The following is a 16,307-nucleotide window of genomic DNA, read 5'->3' as shown; positions in this document are numbered from 1 at the left end:
TCTTTCCCTTCTGAAAAAGGAATATGAGCTGAGCAAACTTCAGCAGCGTCTTGGAAGAGAGGTAAGTTCCTGGAGTAACAAATGCCTTTTGTATATTTATATCGTGTCCACCACTCTGATGCTTAGTATGGGTACATGCTCTAAAGGGTACATTACTTATATTTAAGGTTTTCTGTTCTTCTGTTAGAAATGTATTTTTTCCTGCACATGGTAGAAGTAACAAGACATGAGGCTACAGCATCTGCTGTTAAATTGTGTCCAAGTTGTAATTTCATGCAAGCAGATAAATCTAGAGATCTGCAATTTACCAAGCATCTGTGTAACAATATACAGCATAATACTGTATATAGCATGTACTAGTGTAAATAGCACAATGTTATTTCAAAAGACCCTCTGCTAACTCCTGTGAACTGCAGTAGTTCCTGTCTGTTGTAAGATTTAATCAGAATACAGTAACTGCTAAATGGTAATGAAATATGAAAAAATATGAAAATGAAATATGAAAAATATGAAGTACAAACATTTGAGTATACCGAGTCATATTTTTTTTGTTAACTCCCAGTAACTGGGGCTTTTAGAATTAATGTTAAGTGCAAAATGCTTTTGGACCGGGGTTGGAATTGTTGGAGACTTCTTAAGAAAATTGAACAGATGCAGTCTGTGGGACGAGATATGCATCCAAGGATGCTGAGAGGGTTTATCAATGTCATTATTTTGTTTTTTCACTCATCTTTAAAACACTGTGGTCACAGGAGAGGTTCCTGGGAAACCAGAAAAAGGTAAATGCCATGCCCATCTCCAAGGAGGAGAATCAGGGACGACTGTAGGCATGTCAGCCTGCCCCCAGTCCCTGGGAAGATTATGGGGAAAATTCTCCAAAAAGTCCTGTACAGGCAAAAGAAGAAGGACATGATCTGGAACACCCAGAAGGGATTTCCCAAAAGCAAATTGCCTAATTGTCTTCTCTTATGAGAAGGCCCAGAGCAAGAGAAGGAAACATGGTTTGATGGTGGGCTTTGGCAGTGCTGGGCTAATGGTTTGACTCAATGATCTCAGAGGTCTTTTGCTACCTAAATGATTCTATGATTCAATGACTGTTGTATACCTTGATGTTTGCATGGGCTTTGTTGAGGTCAACCGTAATAGTATTCTGACCAAATTGGGATGTTACACTCTGGAAGTATGTAGTACGAGGTTGGTGAAAAAATTGGCTAGACTAATGGGCAGAAAAGGTTGTGATCAATGTGGTAAAGTCTAACTTCAGCCAGCTACTAGTGGTATCCCCTTGGGGAGTCAGTAAGAACCTCCTTAAGTTCTGCCAAGAGACATTCACAGTCCAGACCAGGCCTGGAATAACCAGGATAGAAAATAGCCATACAAAAAAGGACTTTGAAGCCCTGATGTGGAGGAAGCTGACCCTGAGTTAGCAGACTGTCCTTGTGGCAAGGAAGGCCAACTGTATGCTGGGCTTCAGTTGCCCTGTGTAGGCAGCAGGTAGAGAGTAGTGGTTAGCCCTCTCTGTTTGGTACTAAAGAGGTCACATCTGTCTTACTCTGCTTTTGGTCTCCCCAGCACAAACAGAACATTGAAGCACTGAATCATGGCCAGTGAAGGCCGCCAAGATATGGAGGGTGCTGGAGAATGTTGTTAAGTCACTTCTTGTGTTAGAATACACTGCAGATGAGTTCCAAGTAGTATTTTCAGTTGCTGGGAACATCGTAACTAAGAAGTATTTGGAAGTATTTGATGTTAGATGGGCTGTACCAGGAACCCATTAGTTACTGTATTTGTTGCTTTGTCTAGGTTGAGGAGAAGATCAAGCAAACACATCGCAAGTATCTTCTTCAAGAACAATTGAAGATCATTAAGAAAGAACTAGGTCTGGAAAAAGAGGACAAGGATGCTATAGAAGAGAAATTCCGTGAGCGACTAAAGGAGCTGGTAGTGCCAAAACATGTCATGGATGTGATTGATGAAGAGTTGAACAAGTTGGGCTTGTTGGATAATCACTCCTCAGAATTCAAGTGAGTGCATGGCCATGTCATGCTGTCAGGGTTCGTTTGCAGAATGAGACATCAGTGCAGTTCTGTGAAGCACTTACCTTAGTCTTCTCCCCTCCCCTCTAATTTTTTCTGCTTGTAGCATATCATCACATTATAGGATTTTCTCCAAACTGCCTGTGTTTACTTATGTAGTCTACCTCTTGGGATCATTTTAGGTCTTCTGTCTTCTCTTGCAGTCTGATACTAGAGGTACAAAATGTGCAGTTAGTTCCTCGTGAAGTGTGTGGTGATTCTTTTTCTGCCCTCACTTTTGGCTCTTCTTCCTTGTACTTCGGTGTTTTCAGTAGATGTGAGAGAAGAGAAGCTAGTTGCTAATACATGACATTGGCTAAGTTACCTGAAGTGGTCCCTGAATTATTGGGGCAGGGTTGGAATTGCTAAGGAGTGAATAGTTGATAACATATGTTCTGTGATGTGAATTGTCAGAAACTGAGGTTGAGTTGAACATTTCTTGTCTGTTGAGTCAGAGTGTGCTATACAATACAGCAGTTGGTGTACTCATCAGCTCTCTTAATGTTCTGGGTCTCTGCTTTTAAAAACGTCTTTTACAGAATAAAAGACTGTTTGAGGGCAAACATGCCTTTGGATGAGCAGCGTCATGGTAATCATAGAAAAGATATACTGGGCTTCACAGCCAGCATTAGTGCCTTTCCCTTTCCTTCAGAGCTGTAACAGTGGTTGCAAGTTTGCAAAGGATGTATTTGGGAGAAAAAAGCCAAAGCTCTGGTGGCATGGCAATTGCCATCGGGTGAATCCTGGGCCCAGACAGCCCAGCTGTGTTTCCCTGTGTCCATGACTGTGCACAACTTACTAGTTACTGCATTGTGCAGACCTCCCTGTACACTTGAATTCCTGATCTAAGTGCACGGTTTTAGAACAGTGAGTAGTGCTTTGACACAGCTGTGATCTCTTCAGTGTGTTTATACTGATTATCTCTACTGTAAACTGCCATATTGACATCATTATCCCAGTCCTAAATCTCTCTCTGTGGTGTTGTGCATCCAGCTGTTTTTCCTTGCTTCTGAGCCAGGAATCTCTGCCATGTCTTAGTTTACTGTGGAGACAGAAAACTTTTTCTAGTTTTAAGTTTCGTGAACCCATCTGAACAGTTGATGTGGGGCAGAGTGTACAAGCAGTCCTATTCCTTTTCAGACAGGAGCCAGCCCCACCCAAAACAATTTTACAGGGAACTTGTGTGCAGAAATTTAAGTCTTTTCATGGTATATTGAAGGTTCTTTGTTTCAGAAAAGCAAAAGCTGTGAAAAAAAGCTTTGCGGTTTTTTGTGGGAGGAGGGACAAGGGATTGAAGACTGTGAAAAAGGTTAGCACTGACTGCCCAGATACTGATGTTCTTTTCATATCCTCACTTTACATCCCACTTGTTCTGGATGAGGTTGTTTTGGAAGTTGGTTGAGGAAGCTGATGATTGTCAAATCACTCTCATTCATGTGTTTCTGTCAGTGTTACACGGAACTACTTGGACTGGCTGACATCCATCCCGTGGGGTAAGTGTAGCGAGGAGAACCTGGAGCTGGCCAGAGCCCAGGCGGTTCTGGAGGAGGATCACTATGGAATGGATGATGTCAAGAAGCGAATTCTGGTAAGGCTGGAGTAGACAGTGTGTCCCATTTCACACTCTGCTTAACATGAGGCATTTTGGATGTGTTTCACATTGCAATCTCCATTGAATTGGTGTTAATTCATGCATCAAACAGAAAGCTGCATGAAAGACCCAAATGTTCTGGTGACTGGTTAATGTGCTTAATTACTTGTGGCAACGAAGGTCACATTCTCATTTCAAAATGCAATATTCTGGTTTGCACTTAATGCTGGGCAAGTAAGTGTCCAAGGGAAGCAGTCTCTGGATTTGTTTTCCCCACTTGCACCTTCATTTCTTCACTGTAAGTGTATAACCAGTTGAGGCTTCAGTTCTGAACTGTGATCTTTTGATTGGTCAACTGTTCAGTGTTATTGAGGGTTGTCTGGCACAGAAGTGTGAAATGAAGCAAGCTTAACTTAGCCCATGGGGAGTGGTACAGTAGGAGATGCTCACATGTAGCTTGAGAGACTCAGGTGAGAACAAGGGAAGCTGGGAGAAGAACTATAACTCTGTCTTCTCACTCCAAGGCAGTGGAGAGAGAGACTGCTGCTTCTGGTGAGGTGATACAGAGCACAGAACCTGGGGACAACCAAGTATGTAAATAACCAGAGGGAAAACAGGTGCATCCTGACTTAGCTTCTCCCCTTGCCCTCCCCAAATCCTTTGAGGACCAGTTTTGTGTATGATGCTTGTTTTGTAATCACTGCTTGACCTGATACCAAATGTGTTTTGGTGTTGCTGACATTCCCTTCTGTTCACTGCTGGTACTTTATCTGTTTTACAGGAATTTATTGCAGTCAGCCAGCTGCGAGGATCCACCCAGGGGAAGATTCTGTGTTTTTATGGTCCCCCTGGAGTTGGCAAAACCAGTATTGCCCGCTCGATTGCCAGAGCCCTAAACAGAGAGTATTTCCGTTTCAGTGTTGGAGGGATGACTGATGTAGCAGAAATAAAAGGACACAGGTCAGTGTAACTTAAGCAGTTTGTCTATCCAGCAGTTTTTACTAATGTAAATAGGAGCCTAACTGGAGTTGGACAATGTGTGTAATTTTCATCTCTATTCTGCCAACCCTTGCTGACAGGAGTTGAGATACAGAAAGAGGTGAAAAAGATAGCAAAGGGTGGAGTTTGGAACATAATTATATTTGTGTTTTTAAGTGCAGTTGCTCCCTAATTCTTGTGTATTCTCAGCTTTGAAAAGCTGAGTGAGCTACCCAAAGCCATTGGATTGGTGCCAAATGCTAATACATGCCTGTCTATAAATGTCAGAACTAGAGAATGGTGACAGTTTGAACAGGGTCATTCACATATGTGTTCAGGTGTGATTGAGACTTGGTTTCCGAATAATCAAGATGGAGGTGCTGCATGAGGAAAACTTGGAAACAAGAACATTCATGGGGAGAACAAGAAGTGAATAATAAATCAGTAGATGTGACCCTTCCATAGGTTTATTTTTTTCTGCACACATGAAGTCTTAGAATGGCTGGGATTGAAAGTGGCCTCTGGAGATCATCTAGACCATTCCCCTGCTAAAGCAGGTTCAGCTACAGCTGGTTGCACAGGATGGTGTCCAGACAAGTTTCGAATGTCTCTAGAGAAACAGATCCCACAGCCTCTCTGGGCAGCCTGTTCCAGGGCTCTGCCTCCCTCAAAGTACAGAAGTTTTCCCTCATATTCAGGTGGAATTTCCTGTGTTTCAGTTTGTGCCCATTGCCCTGTGCCCTGTCACTGGGCACCACTGGCAAGAGTCTGGCCCTGTCCTCTTGACACCCACCCTTCAGATATTTGTACACATTGATAAGATCCCCTTTCAGTCATCCCTTCTCCAGACTAAACAGGCTGAGCTCCCTCAGCCTTTCCCATGAGAGATGCTCTGGTCCCCTCATCATCTTCATAGCCCTCCACTGGACTCTCCCCAGCAGTTTCTTGTCTTTCTTGAACTGGGAAGTCCAGAACTGAACACGACACTCCAGATGTGGCCTCACCAAAGCAGAGGAGAGGGTCAGCATCTGAACATAAAACCAGCAGTGTTTTCAAACCAGTAAGAGTAGCTGTTCTGCGGAGTAAATTGAACCTGCAAGGCTCTGCCCTAAACATAAGCAGAGAGAACTATTTTCTGTGTTTTTCAGATGTTCTCTGTTCTGTCCCTCTTGGCATTCACTCTGTTGTTACCCTCTTCCTCTGCTTCTGCTTGTTTCTGAACCAGAAACAATCTCTAGCAGGAAGATTACGTTTTGCTATTAACAGTTTGTTCCTTCAGTATTTTTTGATTTACACTGGTCTTTTTGTTCCTATCAAGTGAGGAAGGGACACGTTACCTTTTCTAACATTTCTTACCCAAAATCCATGAAAATTCAAACATCTCTATTCTCAGCCTTACCTCTTTGCTTTCCTCTAATTGAGAAGTGGTTAAAACTAAAGATAAAAACTGCCATCCAGGAGTATTTTGCCAAAATTCATGTCAGTTCTTTACTAGAAACAAACTAGGTGGGTCTTGGTGCTTAATATGGTGATGGAGAATGCTTTTGATAGATACTGAAGAAATAAAGACTTGTTTCCCAGCAGGATACACTTACTCTGTCAGCTGCATGGTGTATGTTCTGATATGTGTTGTGCTTTGCAATGGTTCCCTAAATACAATCTCTGGTAAAACAGGAGGACATATGTTGGAGCAATGCCAGGAAAAATCATCCAGTGTCTGAAGAAGACCAAGACAGAGAATCCACTTATACTGATTGATGAGGTGAAGTATTTGGTCTTTTTTCTAGGTTTTGCTCTTAAAGACTTGTACCAATTCTTGATCACTGTAGAAAAGGTGAAGCAGTAACGCTCCTAAAAATCCCAGGTTCTTTCTGTTTAAATGAGGCTGGGCTCTCAAGTTCTCTGGGTGACACTGATACCTGAGACGCTTTGTTTTCTCTCCTTATAACAGACTCCAACTTTAAAATTTTAGTTGTGTCCTTCTGATTAAATTGCAGCTGTTTGGATCCTAATGGACCTGACTGGATATTCAGAGGTTTCCGTAGTTCCCTGTGTTTCCTGCATAGGTGTGAGCACATCACTGTGCACAAATCCACTATTGCCTGTGTGATTATTAGCAAGAGTCACTCTCAGTAGGTCTAAAGCAGGACTATAAGGAATAAGATGCTTACTGTCAATTTGTGGTCTTATTTGAGAATAAATGAGTCAGGGATACCAGCCTAATGCTTTGTGGAAAAGCAAATAAGGACAGGATATAATAGCAGGTATTCAGAATAGACTGAAGGTCTTTCTGGCCTTCTTGTGTGCCGTACCTGGGAAGGACCAACAGCAGATGTCTTAGGAATGGTATGGGGGACCGATAAACTGTCATCCATTGCAGTGTGATGTAACCAATGAGTATCTTGATTTGAAAGGTAATGGAACCCGGAGGCTATGACACTTGAGTGGTGTTGGCCAGAAGCCCTGCCTTGGCTGTAGAAGCAAATTTAATTAAGGCCATCCAGTTAACACTACTCCTAAAGGAGAAGCCGTGGCCCTGTTTGTATCCTTAGAAGGAGAGTTTGCCGTGCTGGAAGAGTCAATGACCTTGGCCATGGTCCTGGGCAGCTGGCTCTAGTGGCCCTGCGTGAGCAATGGGGTTGGTCGAGATGACTTCAAGAAATCCCCACGAGCTTCAATTAACTTGTGACTGTGACAACAGCACAGGTCACTAATTGGGCTCTGCTTGAATGGTTGTGTGTAGGCACTTTGCACCTTGGGGAGAGTAAGGAGAGTGTCTGAGCCTATATATTTGGGAAGTGGTGTAAGCTAGCACTCCCAGTCCTCCCACTGGTGGAGTAAGTGTTCTGGTCTGAGCCTATAGCTTATCTCAGCTTAATGAGTAGTAGCCCACTAGTAGTAGTGCTTTTTATTGTATGCACATTGCCTGAGACTTCACAGTGATTTTCTGCAACACTCAAAAGCCCTGTGTCTTCTCAGGTGTGTCGTGTGCTCACACAGGAAGGTCGTGGGGACTTGGATGAGTGCACAGAAAAGTGGTAAACTGGTACTGGATGTTAATGAACATCTCATGAAGATTTTCAGATGGAGCCTTGAAAAAAACCTTACTTGAGAATTTATCGTGGTAGGAAGCTTCTTAGAGCATTACTTTTTTTTCTCCCACAGGTGGATAAAATAGGAAGAGGCTATCAAGGGGATCCATCCTCGGCCCTTCTAGAACTATTGGATCCAGAACAAAACTCTAACTTCTTGGATCATTATCTTGATGTTCCTGTGGATTTATCAAAGGTATTTCTCTTTTCTGCAGAGGTTTTAGAACCAGAATGTATGAATGTGTATCAATGCAGAGATTTCCTGTCCATGAAAAGATGCTGACATTTTATTCGGTTGGAAAGTCAGATGGAAAATAAATGGTATACAGCTGTCTCTGTAGGAATTGGCTTTAACTGAAGTGTCTGCACATGAAAGAACATGATCACTGGCGTATGTCCTGTAGCCCTAACTCCGTGTAGAGCCAGGGACAAACACGTGTGGTGTCCACTAGAAAAGGCAAGAGTTTTCCTTTACATAGTGATTGGCAGAGCTGCTGTCAAGGGAGGTGGCCTAATGCTGCTATGAAGCTTTTGAAATTTGTCGTCTTTAGACGCCATTGCACTTTCTGTGCAGCTGACATAAATTGCAGAATTGACGTATTAGCAATAGATATAGATAATAGGGTCATTCTGTGCTAATTTCCTAGAAGGTAGAAAGAACTTCTGAGTGAGATGTAGATCTCCCATTTCCTGGTCCCTATCAAACCATTCCGATTTCCCGGTTTGTGCATTGTGCGTTTCTAAACATTTATTTTGGGGGTAGGGAACATGCTATTACATAGTTCTAAAATCCAAAACTTCTAATAAAAACTAATTCCACAGAAAAGGTGATCTTGCTCTAGCCCTTCAGACAGAGAAAGACAGAACTTAAGAACTAGTACTTGGAGTAAAGCAGCAGGTTAATGAAAGTGCTTAATAGGATCTTGTAATGCTTCCAGGTACTTTTTATTTGTACTGCCAACGTAACAGAAACCATTCCAGAGCCACTGCGGGATAGAATGGAAGTGATAAATGTGTCAGGATATGTAGCAGAAGAGAAACTTGCAATTGCAGAGGTAAGAGAAATCACTGTTGTGCTTTATGTGAATGACATCTGATAAATTTTTTTTTGGCAGATTCAGGCTTACATATTTACATCCAACTGTGTCCAAAAAAATTAGGCACATGGTATTTTGGACAGAGTTCCTTTGATTTGAACACACAGTTAACGTAACTCCAGTGTTCCATAGGCTGTGGACACCAGAAAGCAACACTGAGCTAACAGCATTGAGTGAATTGGAACCACCAGGCTTTTGTCACAAATACTAAGAGAAGGATGTGGGGCATTATTTCTTTCAGAGATACTTGGTCCCTCAAGCACGAGTTCTGTGTGGCTTGGATGAAAACAAAGCCCAAATCACGTCGGATGTCCTGACTGTTCTCATCAAACAGTACTGCAGAGAGAGTGGGGTGAGGAATCTGCAGAAACAAGTAGAAAAGGTGAGGGAAAGTTATGTGTAACTGTGACCACTGTGCATCAGCATTCTCAGCTTTTTCTACAGAGATAAATTACTGTCTCACCCAGGTATTGAGGAAATCTGCCTATAAAATTGTGAGTGGAGAAGCAGAGACGGTCCAAGTAACACCTGAAAACCTGCAGGACTTTGTAGGAAAGCCCATCTTCACTGTGGATCGCATGTATGAAACCACTCCCCCAGGAGTGGTGATGGGTCTGGCCTGGACAGCTATGGGTGAGACAAAATTAATTTGGGGTTAATGTCTACATTTCTGTATCATTTTCAAAAACTGAATGTGACAGTCAAACAGAACTGAGTCCAGTGACATTCTTCTACAGGCACCAGTAAAAGGAACTTCCTTTGGCTTTTGGATCCTGAATACTACTTCCTTGAAGAAGGGAGCCTTTCTTATGCCCTTACCCAGGCTTATCTTAGCTCTGGGCCAGCATGTTTTCTCCTTAAGCTCCATATCCCATACAACTGACATACATTAGGAACAGCAGTGACTAAAAGCGTAAGGCTTTTCAGAGAAGAAAAAATCTGGTCTGTTTCTTTAACAGCAGCAGGAGGTGCCACTATGACACAGCACAGCTGAGGAATGCTGTGTCTCATCAGTGATGTGCAACACTGACTTGACTTTTGATGTTCCAGCATTCTGTGGGGTGCGTGCAGTTGGCTGCTTACCGTTCATTGGATTACTCACCTAGTAACTTGGGGGCTTTTGTGCACTACAGGATGGAAATAACAGCACATGGCAAAGGAGATGACCGCTGCATATTCAGATTGACCTTTGGTAGAATTAAGGTGGTTAAGAGGGAAATTACCAGTATGGTGGAAAAGGTAAATAGGTACCTGGCACTGGAGAACTGAAGTGGCTAAAAGTGTTTTATGATACGAACTCCGCTTACTCTCTGGAGGAAACAAAGAACCTGAAACCATTGTAAGAACTTGATTATTTCCATTAAATAGGGATTGCATCTGTGTTCTTAGAAGATGAAGTCCAAAAAAGCAATGAATGGAGACTGTTGAGATTTCTAGCTGGCCTTCCTGAAGGTATTTTGGTAACAGGTTTCAGCTGCTCTCTACCCAAGGGCTAGTGTCTCATTAGAGAGCATCAGTTCCAAATGCCTGACATAGCTTCTGCATCACCAAAACTTTCTGGTTTAATTTTCCTTTAACTTTTTTTCAGATGTTGTTTTCCTTTTTTTTTTTTTTTAGGAGGTTCCACTCTGTTTATTGAAACATCCCTGAGGCGACCCAAAGACAAGGAGAACAAGGATGGGTCGCTTGAAGTAACAGGGCAACTAGGAGATGTAATGAAAGAGAGTGCCAAAATTGCATACACATTTGCAAGAGCCTTTCTGATGCAGAAGGACCCCAACAATGACTTTCTTATGTCTTCTCATATTCACTTGCATGTGCCAGAGGTAAACTGATGCAGAGTTCACAGAGCATGCACAGCAGCCAGGCTGGTTTGCTCCCCTGGATGTAAAGCTGGAAGGCACTTCATTTGTCCGTATTTTGTGCAGAATGCCCTCTTCTAGCAGTAAAACCCAGGAATGAAGGCGTTTTCTTCAGGTTCCTGTGAAGGTCTTCTTATGAGCCATGTTTCCACTCCTTTCTACAGCAAGCATGTGGCAAGAATACAGGGGCTTGGATAATTTTCTAAGGAAACCTAAGTTTTTGTTGTAGCTGTTGGCCCTGTTGTGCAGGTGGGGAAACCATGACACAGAGATAAGTGATTTGGATAAACGCTTGTATTAAGTTACAAGGACTCCAAAGTTTAGGTCTCTGTGTTACCAGGCCTTCTTAAAGGCTTCAAGTCATTTACACATAATTGGAAATACTACTCCTGATCTCTGTGCCATGCTTCCTAGTCCACGTAATGGCAGTGATTGCATTTGTCCAATATTTGGGGCTGAAAATAAATGCACACAGTGCTCAGAGTGGCTCACATGCTGTGTAACAAGCTTTGGGCAGGTGCTTTACTGAAGACAGATTTTGAACTGCGATTGTGCCCAAGCTTTCCTTCTGGACTACTGAGTGCTCTGTGCGCAGTGTCCTTGTTGCAGCTTGCTCTGTGTCTGTCCAGCTACTGCACTGTTGTCTGTGATTCCATTGCCTGGAAGATGAGAAAACAGCAGACGTGATCTCTGTCTCTACTCCCTCTCAAACACTGATTTCCTCTGCTCTTACCTCAAAGAGGTTTGATCTCAGATAAGTCCAGACTGTCACTAGTTCAGGCCTGGATTTTGTGGGGCTTTATATACTGATCTTTTCTGCCTTGAATGGTTTTCGGTATTGTCCTCCACTACTTCGTGGCTCTTGACACTCTCCCCCTTGTGATGTTGACTTCTGTTCCTTGTTTCCATGGTTGGCTAGGTCTAACAAAGAGCTTCAAAATGTTTGTGCTTTTTTTTCCACTGATGTTGCTTATTCAAAGACCTGAGCCCAGTGAGTATGGTGGTGGCATCAGGCCAGAAACCACACTGTGGACTCATGGATTATTCCTCATGAATAAGGTGAGGAATGTCACAGTTGTTAATAAACCAGCCAATTCAAATACCAGGATTCATTCCATCACTCACACACGCAAAAACCTTTATGAGGCTTCATGAAATTGGGACAATGTTAAAACAAGGGCAATGGTACTGTCTGGCTGTGCTGCTTCTTGAATGAGCAGGGGGGTTGTGCTTTTTGTTTTTTTAAACAGGGAGCAACACCGAAGGATGGACCAAGCGCAGGATGTACCATTGTAACAGCTCTGCTGTCGCTGGCCATGAATTGCCCAGTGAGGCAGAATGTAGCCATGACTGGAGAGGTGTCATTGACTGGAAAAATTCTTCCTGTTGGTGGGATCAAGGAGAAGACTATTGCGGTAAGAGCTCTTCTCTTGTCTCTTGTGCATCGTCCATGGGAGAGAGCCCTGGGTTGGGCTCAGTGGGGACAGGACAGCCAGAGGGGTGGCTCCTTGAACTGGGAGAGGCAGTGATTTCATTCCATACACAGGTTGGACACATGTTCTGCAGGGGAACACGGCAATCTTGACTGTGTCTCTGGCTGTGAGGAAAGGGATGGGACCTCAGGCTTTATGTGAGGGCAGCTGTGTTGGCCTAGCTCAATTCCACCTAGACTGGCAGAATTGAAGGTGACTGACAGCTTTAACTGGCAGTCAGAGCTGTCTGCTTTGTCAGACTAGCACACACCTGTGCTGTGCTCAATTGCCTGTTTAAGGAGGGCATCCAGTGGAGATTTGACAGCATCTCTAAGGTACATTCTTAAAATCAAGGCTCTGTTCCCTAGTTCCAGTGTGAATTCATCTGACATCTCATAGTTGTCTGTTTTAGATGAAAGGAACCTTAGTGTCTTGTATTTTTGGTTTCAACCCTTTGCAGTTTTCAGAATTCCGAGAGTTGAATCTCTCTCCCTACTTTTCACCTGCACAATTCTGGCCTACATAAGCCTTGCACCACACACACAAATTTTTCTGTCAAGAATGTTACTAGGTCGTCTTCTGTTGAGCTGGGGCTCCACATCGTGTTCTGTCCCCAGATATATTTGGGCTACAGCCTTCTGCAATGTGATTTGTTTTCGTTGTATGACTTAAGAATGAGTAGTTGTTTGTAGCAGTCAGTACAGGACTAACGTGCGATGGCGCTGACTGGCTGCGCTTGCAGCAGTGTGAGTGGCCACAGGCCTCAACGCAGAATCACCCCTAAAGCAGATGGGTACAAACCTGTTGGGGGAGGAGCAGCTCTGCTTTCCATACCCTTTCCAGGGAAGGTGTCCTTATCAAAAGGTTCTGTAGAATTGTGCTAAGGGTATTGATGGGGTAGGTTGGTCTGATAAGCTGTTTCTAACTCTTGCTTTCATCTTAGGCTTTATCCTCACCCAAGCTGGAACAGACCCTTAAAACTCTGTAAAGTAATACGGATGTTTTAAACAATCCCCCAATGTGCTGACATAGTCCAACTAAAATGCCTCCCCATCATCTGTCCCTGCAGCTGACATGGCACTGGAGAGTATGTGTTTTGGGGCTTGAGGGGGGATCTAGAACATGCTTCACCCTGGTGATACCTGTTAGGAATGCCCTTGCTGCTCTCCAAAGAGAGTAAAGCTGGATCATGCTCCTAAATAACTGCTTACTTTCAGAAATGGGGGTGTTTCTGGTACATGGAAGGATTCCTAGGAGTCAAAAGACAGCCCAACTTTTTCTCCCCACAGGCAAAGAGAGCAGGTGTTACCTGCATCATTCTGCCATCAGAGAACAAAAAAGATTATTATGACCTTGCTGGATTCATTACAGAAGGACTGGAAGTGCATTTTGTGGAGCACTACAAAGAGGTATTTGATATAGCATTTTCACAGCTGGATCTCACTGGAGGATGACAGCCCGTGCCCTGATGGCTGGAAGGTGGTCTATCCCTAAGCACTCAGCTCCCGCCTAGAGATGAATGACTGGGGGCAATCCTGAAGTGGGACATGAAGCTATTGCTGCTGCGCAGCTGCCAAAATGAATTATGGCTCTGCTAGAATAAAATACTTCTCAGTCTTTAATACTGAATTATGATCTACAATAAAGGATTTCCAATTTTGCCAAAGGAACGGGCATGTTATCAGCCACTAGCAGTGGGGCTAGTCTGGTCTCTTCTCACTAAATATGTTTCAGGTATTTCTCTGTAAATTTCAGTATGTTTGTGGAAAAGGACTGAACAGTACACCCAGAGCCAGGTTGATGTACAGCTGTTATTCCTGATGTGGTGGAAGGCAAGTAGCTCTCAGAATCTGTCTCTGCTTAGAAGCCTAGGCTAGGCTGAAAGGACACTGAAATCCTAAGGTAGTTCAGCAGAGCTGGTACATTCAGCTGATCAAGATACGTGGCTCTCCAGGTTCAGTCACCAGGTCAATACCACCAGATAGAACTCCAAGGCTTAAAGAGAGCAGACCAAGGCCAAACAGCAACATGCTCAGGATCAGCAGTCAGCACTGTGCTGCACCACAGATGGCCTGTGCCTCTGCAACAGCTGTATCATATTGAGGGAGTGAGAAAAGGAATTAAATGTCTTGACATTGACTGTTGTACATCAGTAATCACAGGCTTGGGGACCAGAGAACTTGAGTACTTCTCCTTCCAATGAACTCTTAAGAAAAAGGAATTTAAAGAGGGGAAGAGTAATAGCATGGAGTTTAGTTGAAAAGTATTTTCTCAGCCAGGAAGAACAGCCCTTGTCATCTCACAGCAAGGGAGCCCTTAGGAGAGAATAAAGAATCCAGCTACTGAAGTCCAAGCAGTTCTGCTGACTCCAGGTGTCTTTCATGACTTGCTAACACACTGCAGAAAACAGGCCTGAATAGAGGGTACAAAGGGAAACACAAGCGGGCTAAGCTGCATAAGGAATGGGCTGATGTGCCCTGGGGAAGGAGTGTAAAGTAGTTAGTGTTTTCAAAAGCCATTTTTGCCCACTTCCCTCCTACCACCATCTAGGTCTGAAGACAGAGTAGGAAACAGAAGGTATTATTCCAGCGATTTCCAAGTCCTGAGACTCCACATAAGTCACAGAGGATTGCCCTCTGGAGTAAGTCCCAGCAGCACCAGTATCAGCATCTCCAGCTGTAGGTACAATAAACCACTGACCCAAGTTCTTGATCACTGAAGTTCAGGACCTTGTCAGCATCCCCCAGCAGCGCCCACTGAAGTACGTGTACCAAGAATACTCACTACCCTGGTTCTGAGAGAAAAGACTTTATTGTGTTGCAGCCTGTGCAACTCAATCCTTCTTTGCAGCAGCTTTCCTCATGGCTGCCAGGACGTTACTGAGTTCCTCCCGCTTCCTCTTGGCCCGAATGTGAGTGCCAACCTGTAGGGAGAGAGCAGAGCACTCAAGTCTTCACCCAGCACAGGCTGGGGTTTTTGCAGGTGTCACTGCCAACACACCCCAAAACCAGGCAGAATGGTAAAGTCCTGGAAAGACGGACTCGACCTCCAGCTAGGAGGTTGCCATCGTGTCTCAGTAGTACCTCAGCACAGTTATTTGGGACACCAAAGGGGCTGCTTTCAGCTCATAACCGTTACAACTCAAGGAACCCCATTTAAAGTCTCCTGGTTAATGGCACCCAACCTCTATCAGTGCAGCTCTCATCCTCCCCACACCAGACACACAAACCATGCAGTAATAGCATGACAAGCCTGAATCCCTGAGCTCAGGCCCTTTCTGGCAAAGTACCTTTGTATCCACCTCCTGCTCTCCCACCCAACCCAAGGAACATTCTCTCCACTCCATCATATTACACCAGTAACTTCCGAAACAACAGAAAAAAAATAAAGATAATTAATTAAAAAGCCAAATATTCCTAAGGGAAGGCAGAAAACAGAAAGCTGACAATAGTTTCTGCCATCCTTGTTAGTTAATTGACCCACCCGCTTCTTGATGAACTTCAGAGCACGTTTGTCCTTGGACACTTTCAGCAACTCCATTGCACGTCGCTCATAGGGTGCAAAGCCGCAGACTTCCCTGATCATGTCTCGCACAAACTTGGTGTGTTTGGTCAGGCGCTGTGGGAAGGGAATACGCAGGTTACAAGGCACGCTGGCTGATGCAAAGGGGACTGCAAAGGGCTGTGGCACACTCCCGGCTAGGCCGCAAAACCAGCCCACGCTGTTGGCATGTCCCAAAGACACCTGATCCCCGGCAGATGCTACGGAGCACTTGAGCTTGGCCAGGTGTGCCAGTCTGTCTTCAGCCTCGGGTCCGGATGTGTCACACACTGGCGTGGCCCAGCAGTTTTGGAAAAAGCAGGACCCACGGTTTGCACTGCAGCGCACATCGGACACCACAGCTACACGGAGCATTTAATCAGAGTGGATAAAAGGCCCGGATGCATTTTTGTCTCGTAACAACACACGCATCTATCGGACCTAGATAGCTCCGAGGAGGGAAACTCCGGGCAGTTTTGTAGGGATTGTCTTTTGTTACCAAGAGAACAAGAACAGGAGAGACTCTAGAAGGCACACATCTTTCACAGCCGCCGTCCCGCAGTCACGGGCAACTCACGGATTCGGAGCCCTCCCTTCTCC

General features: G+C 44.2%; 2 protein-coding genes across 2 annotated transcripts in view; one reads left to right on the top strand and one right to left on the bottom strand.

The window, feature by feature from the left end:
• LONP1 (lon peptidase 1, mitochondrial) overlaps positions 1-13,856 on the top strand; it is a 17,780-nt gene extending 3,924 nt beyond the window's left edge. Inside the window, exons 7-18 of the mRNA XM_017739785.1 lie at positions 1-61; positions 1,804-2,024; positions 3,525-3,663; positions 4,448-4,626; positions 6,319-6,406; positions 7,810-7,932; positions 8,675-8,791; positions 9,075-9,215; positions 9,301-9,466; positions 10,451-10,659; positions 11,946-12,110; positions 13,457-13,856. The exon at positions 1-61 is cut by the window's left edge and continues 5 nt beyond it. Of these exons, the coding sequence (XP_017595274.1) occupies positions 1-61; positions 1,804-2,024; positions 3,525-3,663; positions 4,448-4,626; positions 6,319-6,406; positions 7,810-7,932; positions 8,675-8,791; positions 9,075-9,215; positions 9,301-9,466; positions 10,451-10,659; positions 11,946-12,110; positions 13,457-13,621 (1,774 nt within the window). The 3' untranslated portion in view covers positions 13,622-13,856. The remainder of the gene's footprint in view (positions 62-1,803; positions 2,025-3,524; positions 3,664-4,447; positions 4,627-6,318; positions 6,407-7,809; positions 7,933-8,674; positions 8,792-9,074; positions 9,216-9,300; positions 9,467-10,450; positions 10,660-11,945; positions 12,111-13,456) is intronic.
• A 1,103-nt stretch (positions 13,857-14,959) lies between these two features.
• On the bottom strand, positions 14,960-16,097 carry RPL36 (ribosomal protein L36). The gene is made up of 2 exons (XM_017739778.1): positions 15,651-16,097; positions 14,960-15,090 (listed from the first exon to the last, which is right to left on the bottom strand). Exons 1-2 carry the CDS (start codon positions 16,080-16,082, stop codon positions 15,001-15,003), a joined length of 522 nt encoding a protein of 173 aa, XP_017595267.1. The 5' UTR covers positions 16,083-16,097; the 3' UTR covers positions 14,960-15,000.
• Between the last annotated feature and the right edge of the window lie 210 nt (positions 16,098-16,307).

Source organism: Corvus brachyrhynchos, unplaced genomic scaffold (genome assembly GCF_000691975.1).
Source record: "Corvus brachyrhynchos isolate BGI_N302 unplaced genomic scaffold, ASM69197v1 scaffold130, whole genome shotgun sequence".
In the NCBI taxonomy this organism is placed as follows: domain Eukaryota; kingdom Metazoa; phylum Chordata; class Aves; order Passeriformes; family Corvidae; genus Corvus; species Corvus brachyrhynchos.
Note: the sequence above shows the minus strand (reverse complement) of the source record. Positions and strands in the feature narration are given on the sequence as shown.

What these genes read in the sequence shown, in the direction of transcription:
- RPL36 (XM_017739778.1), bottom strand. Translation starts at nt 16,082, where the DNA reads ATGCTCCGTGTAGCTGTGGTGTCCGATGTGCGCTGCAGTGCAAACCGT. An exon ending in TGAAGTTCATCAAGAAGCGG is followed by an intron (nt 15,091 to 15,650) that starts GTGGGTCAATTA and finishes CTCTCCCTACAG; the next exon opens with GTTGGCACTCACATTCGGGC.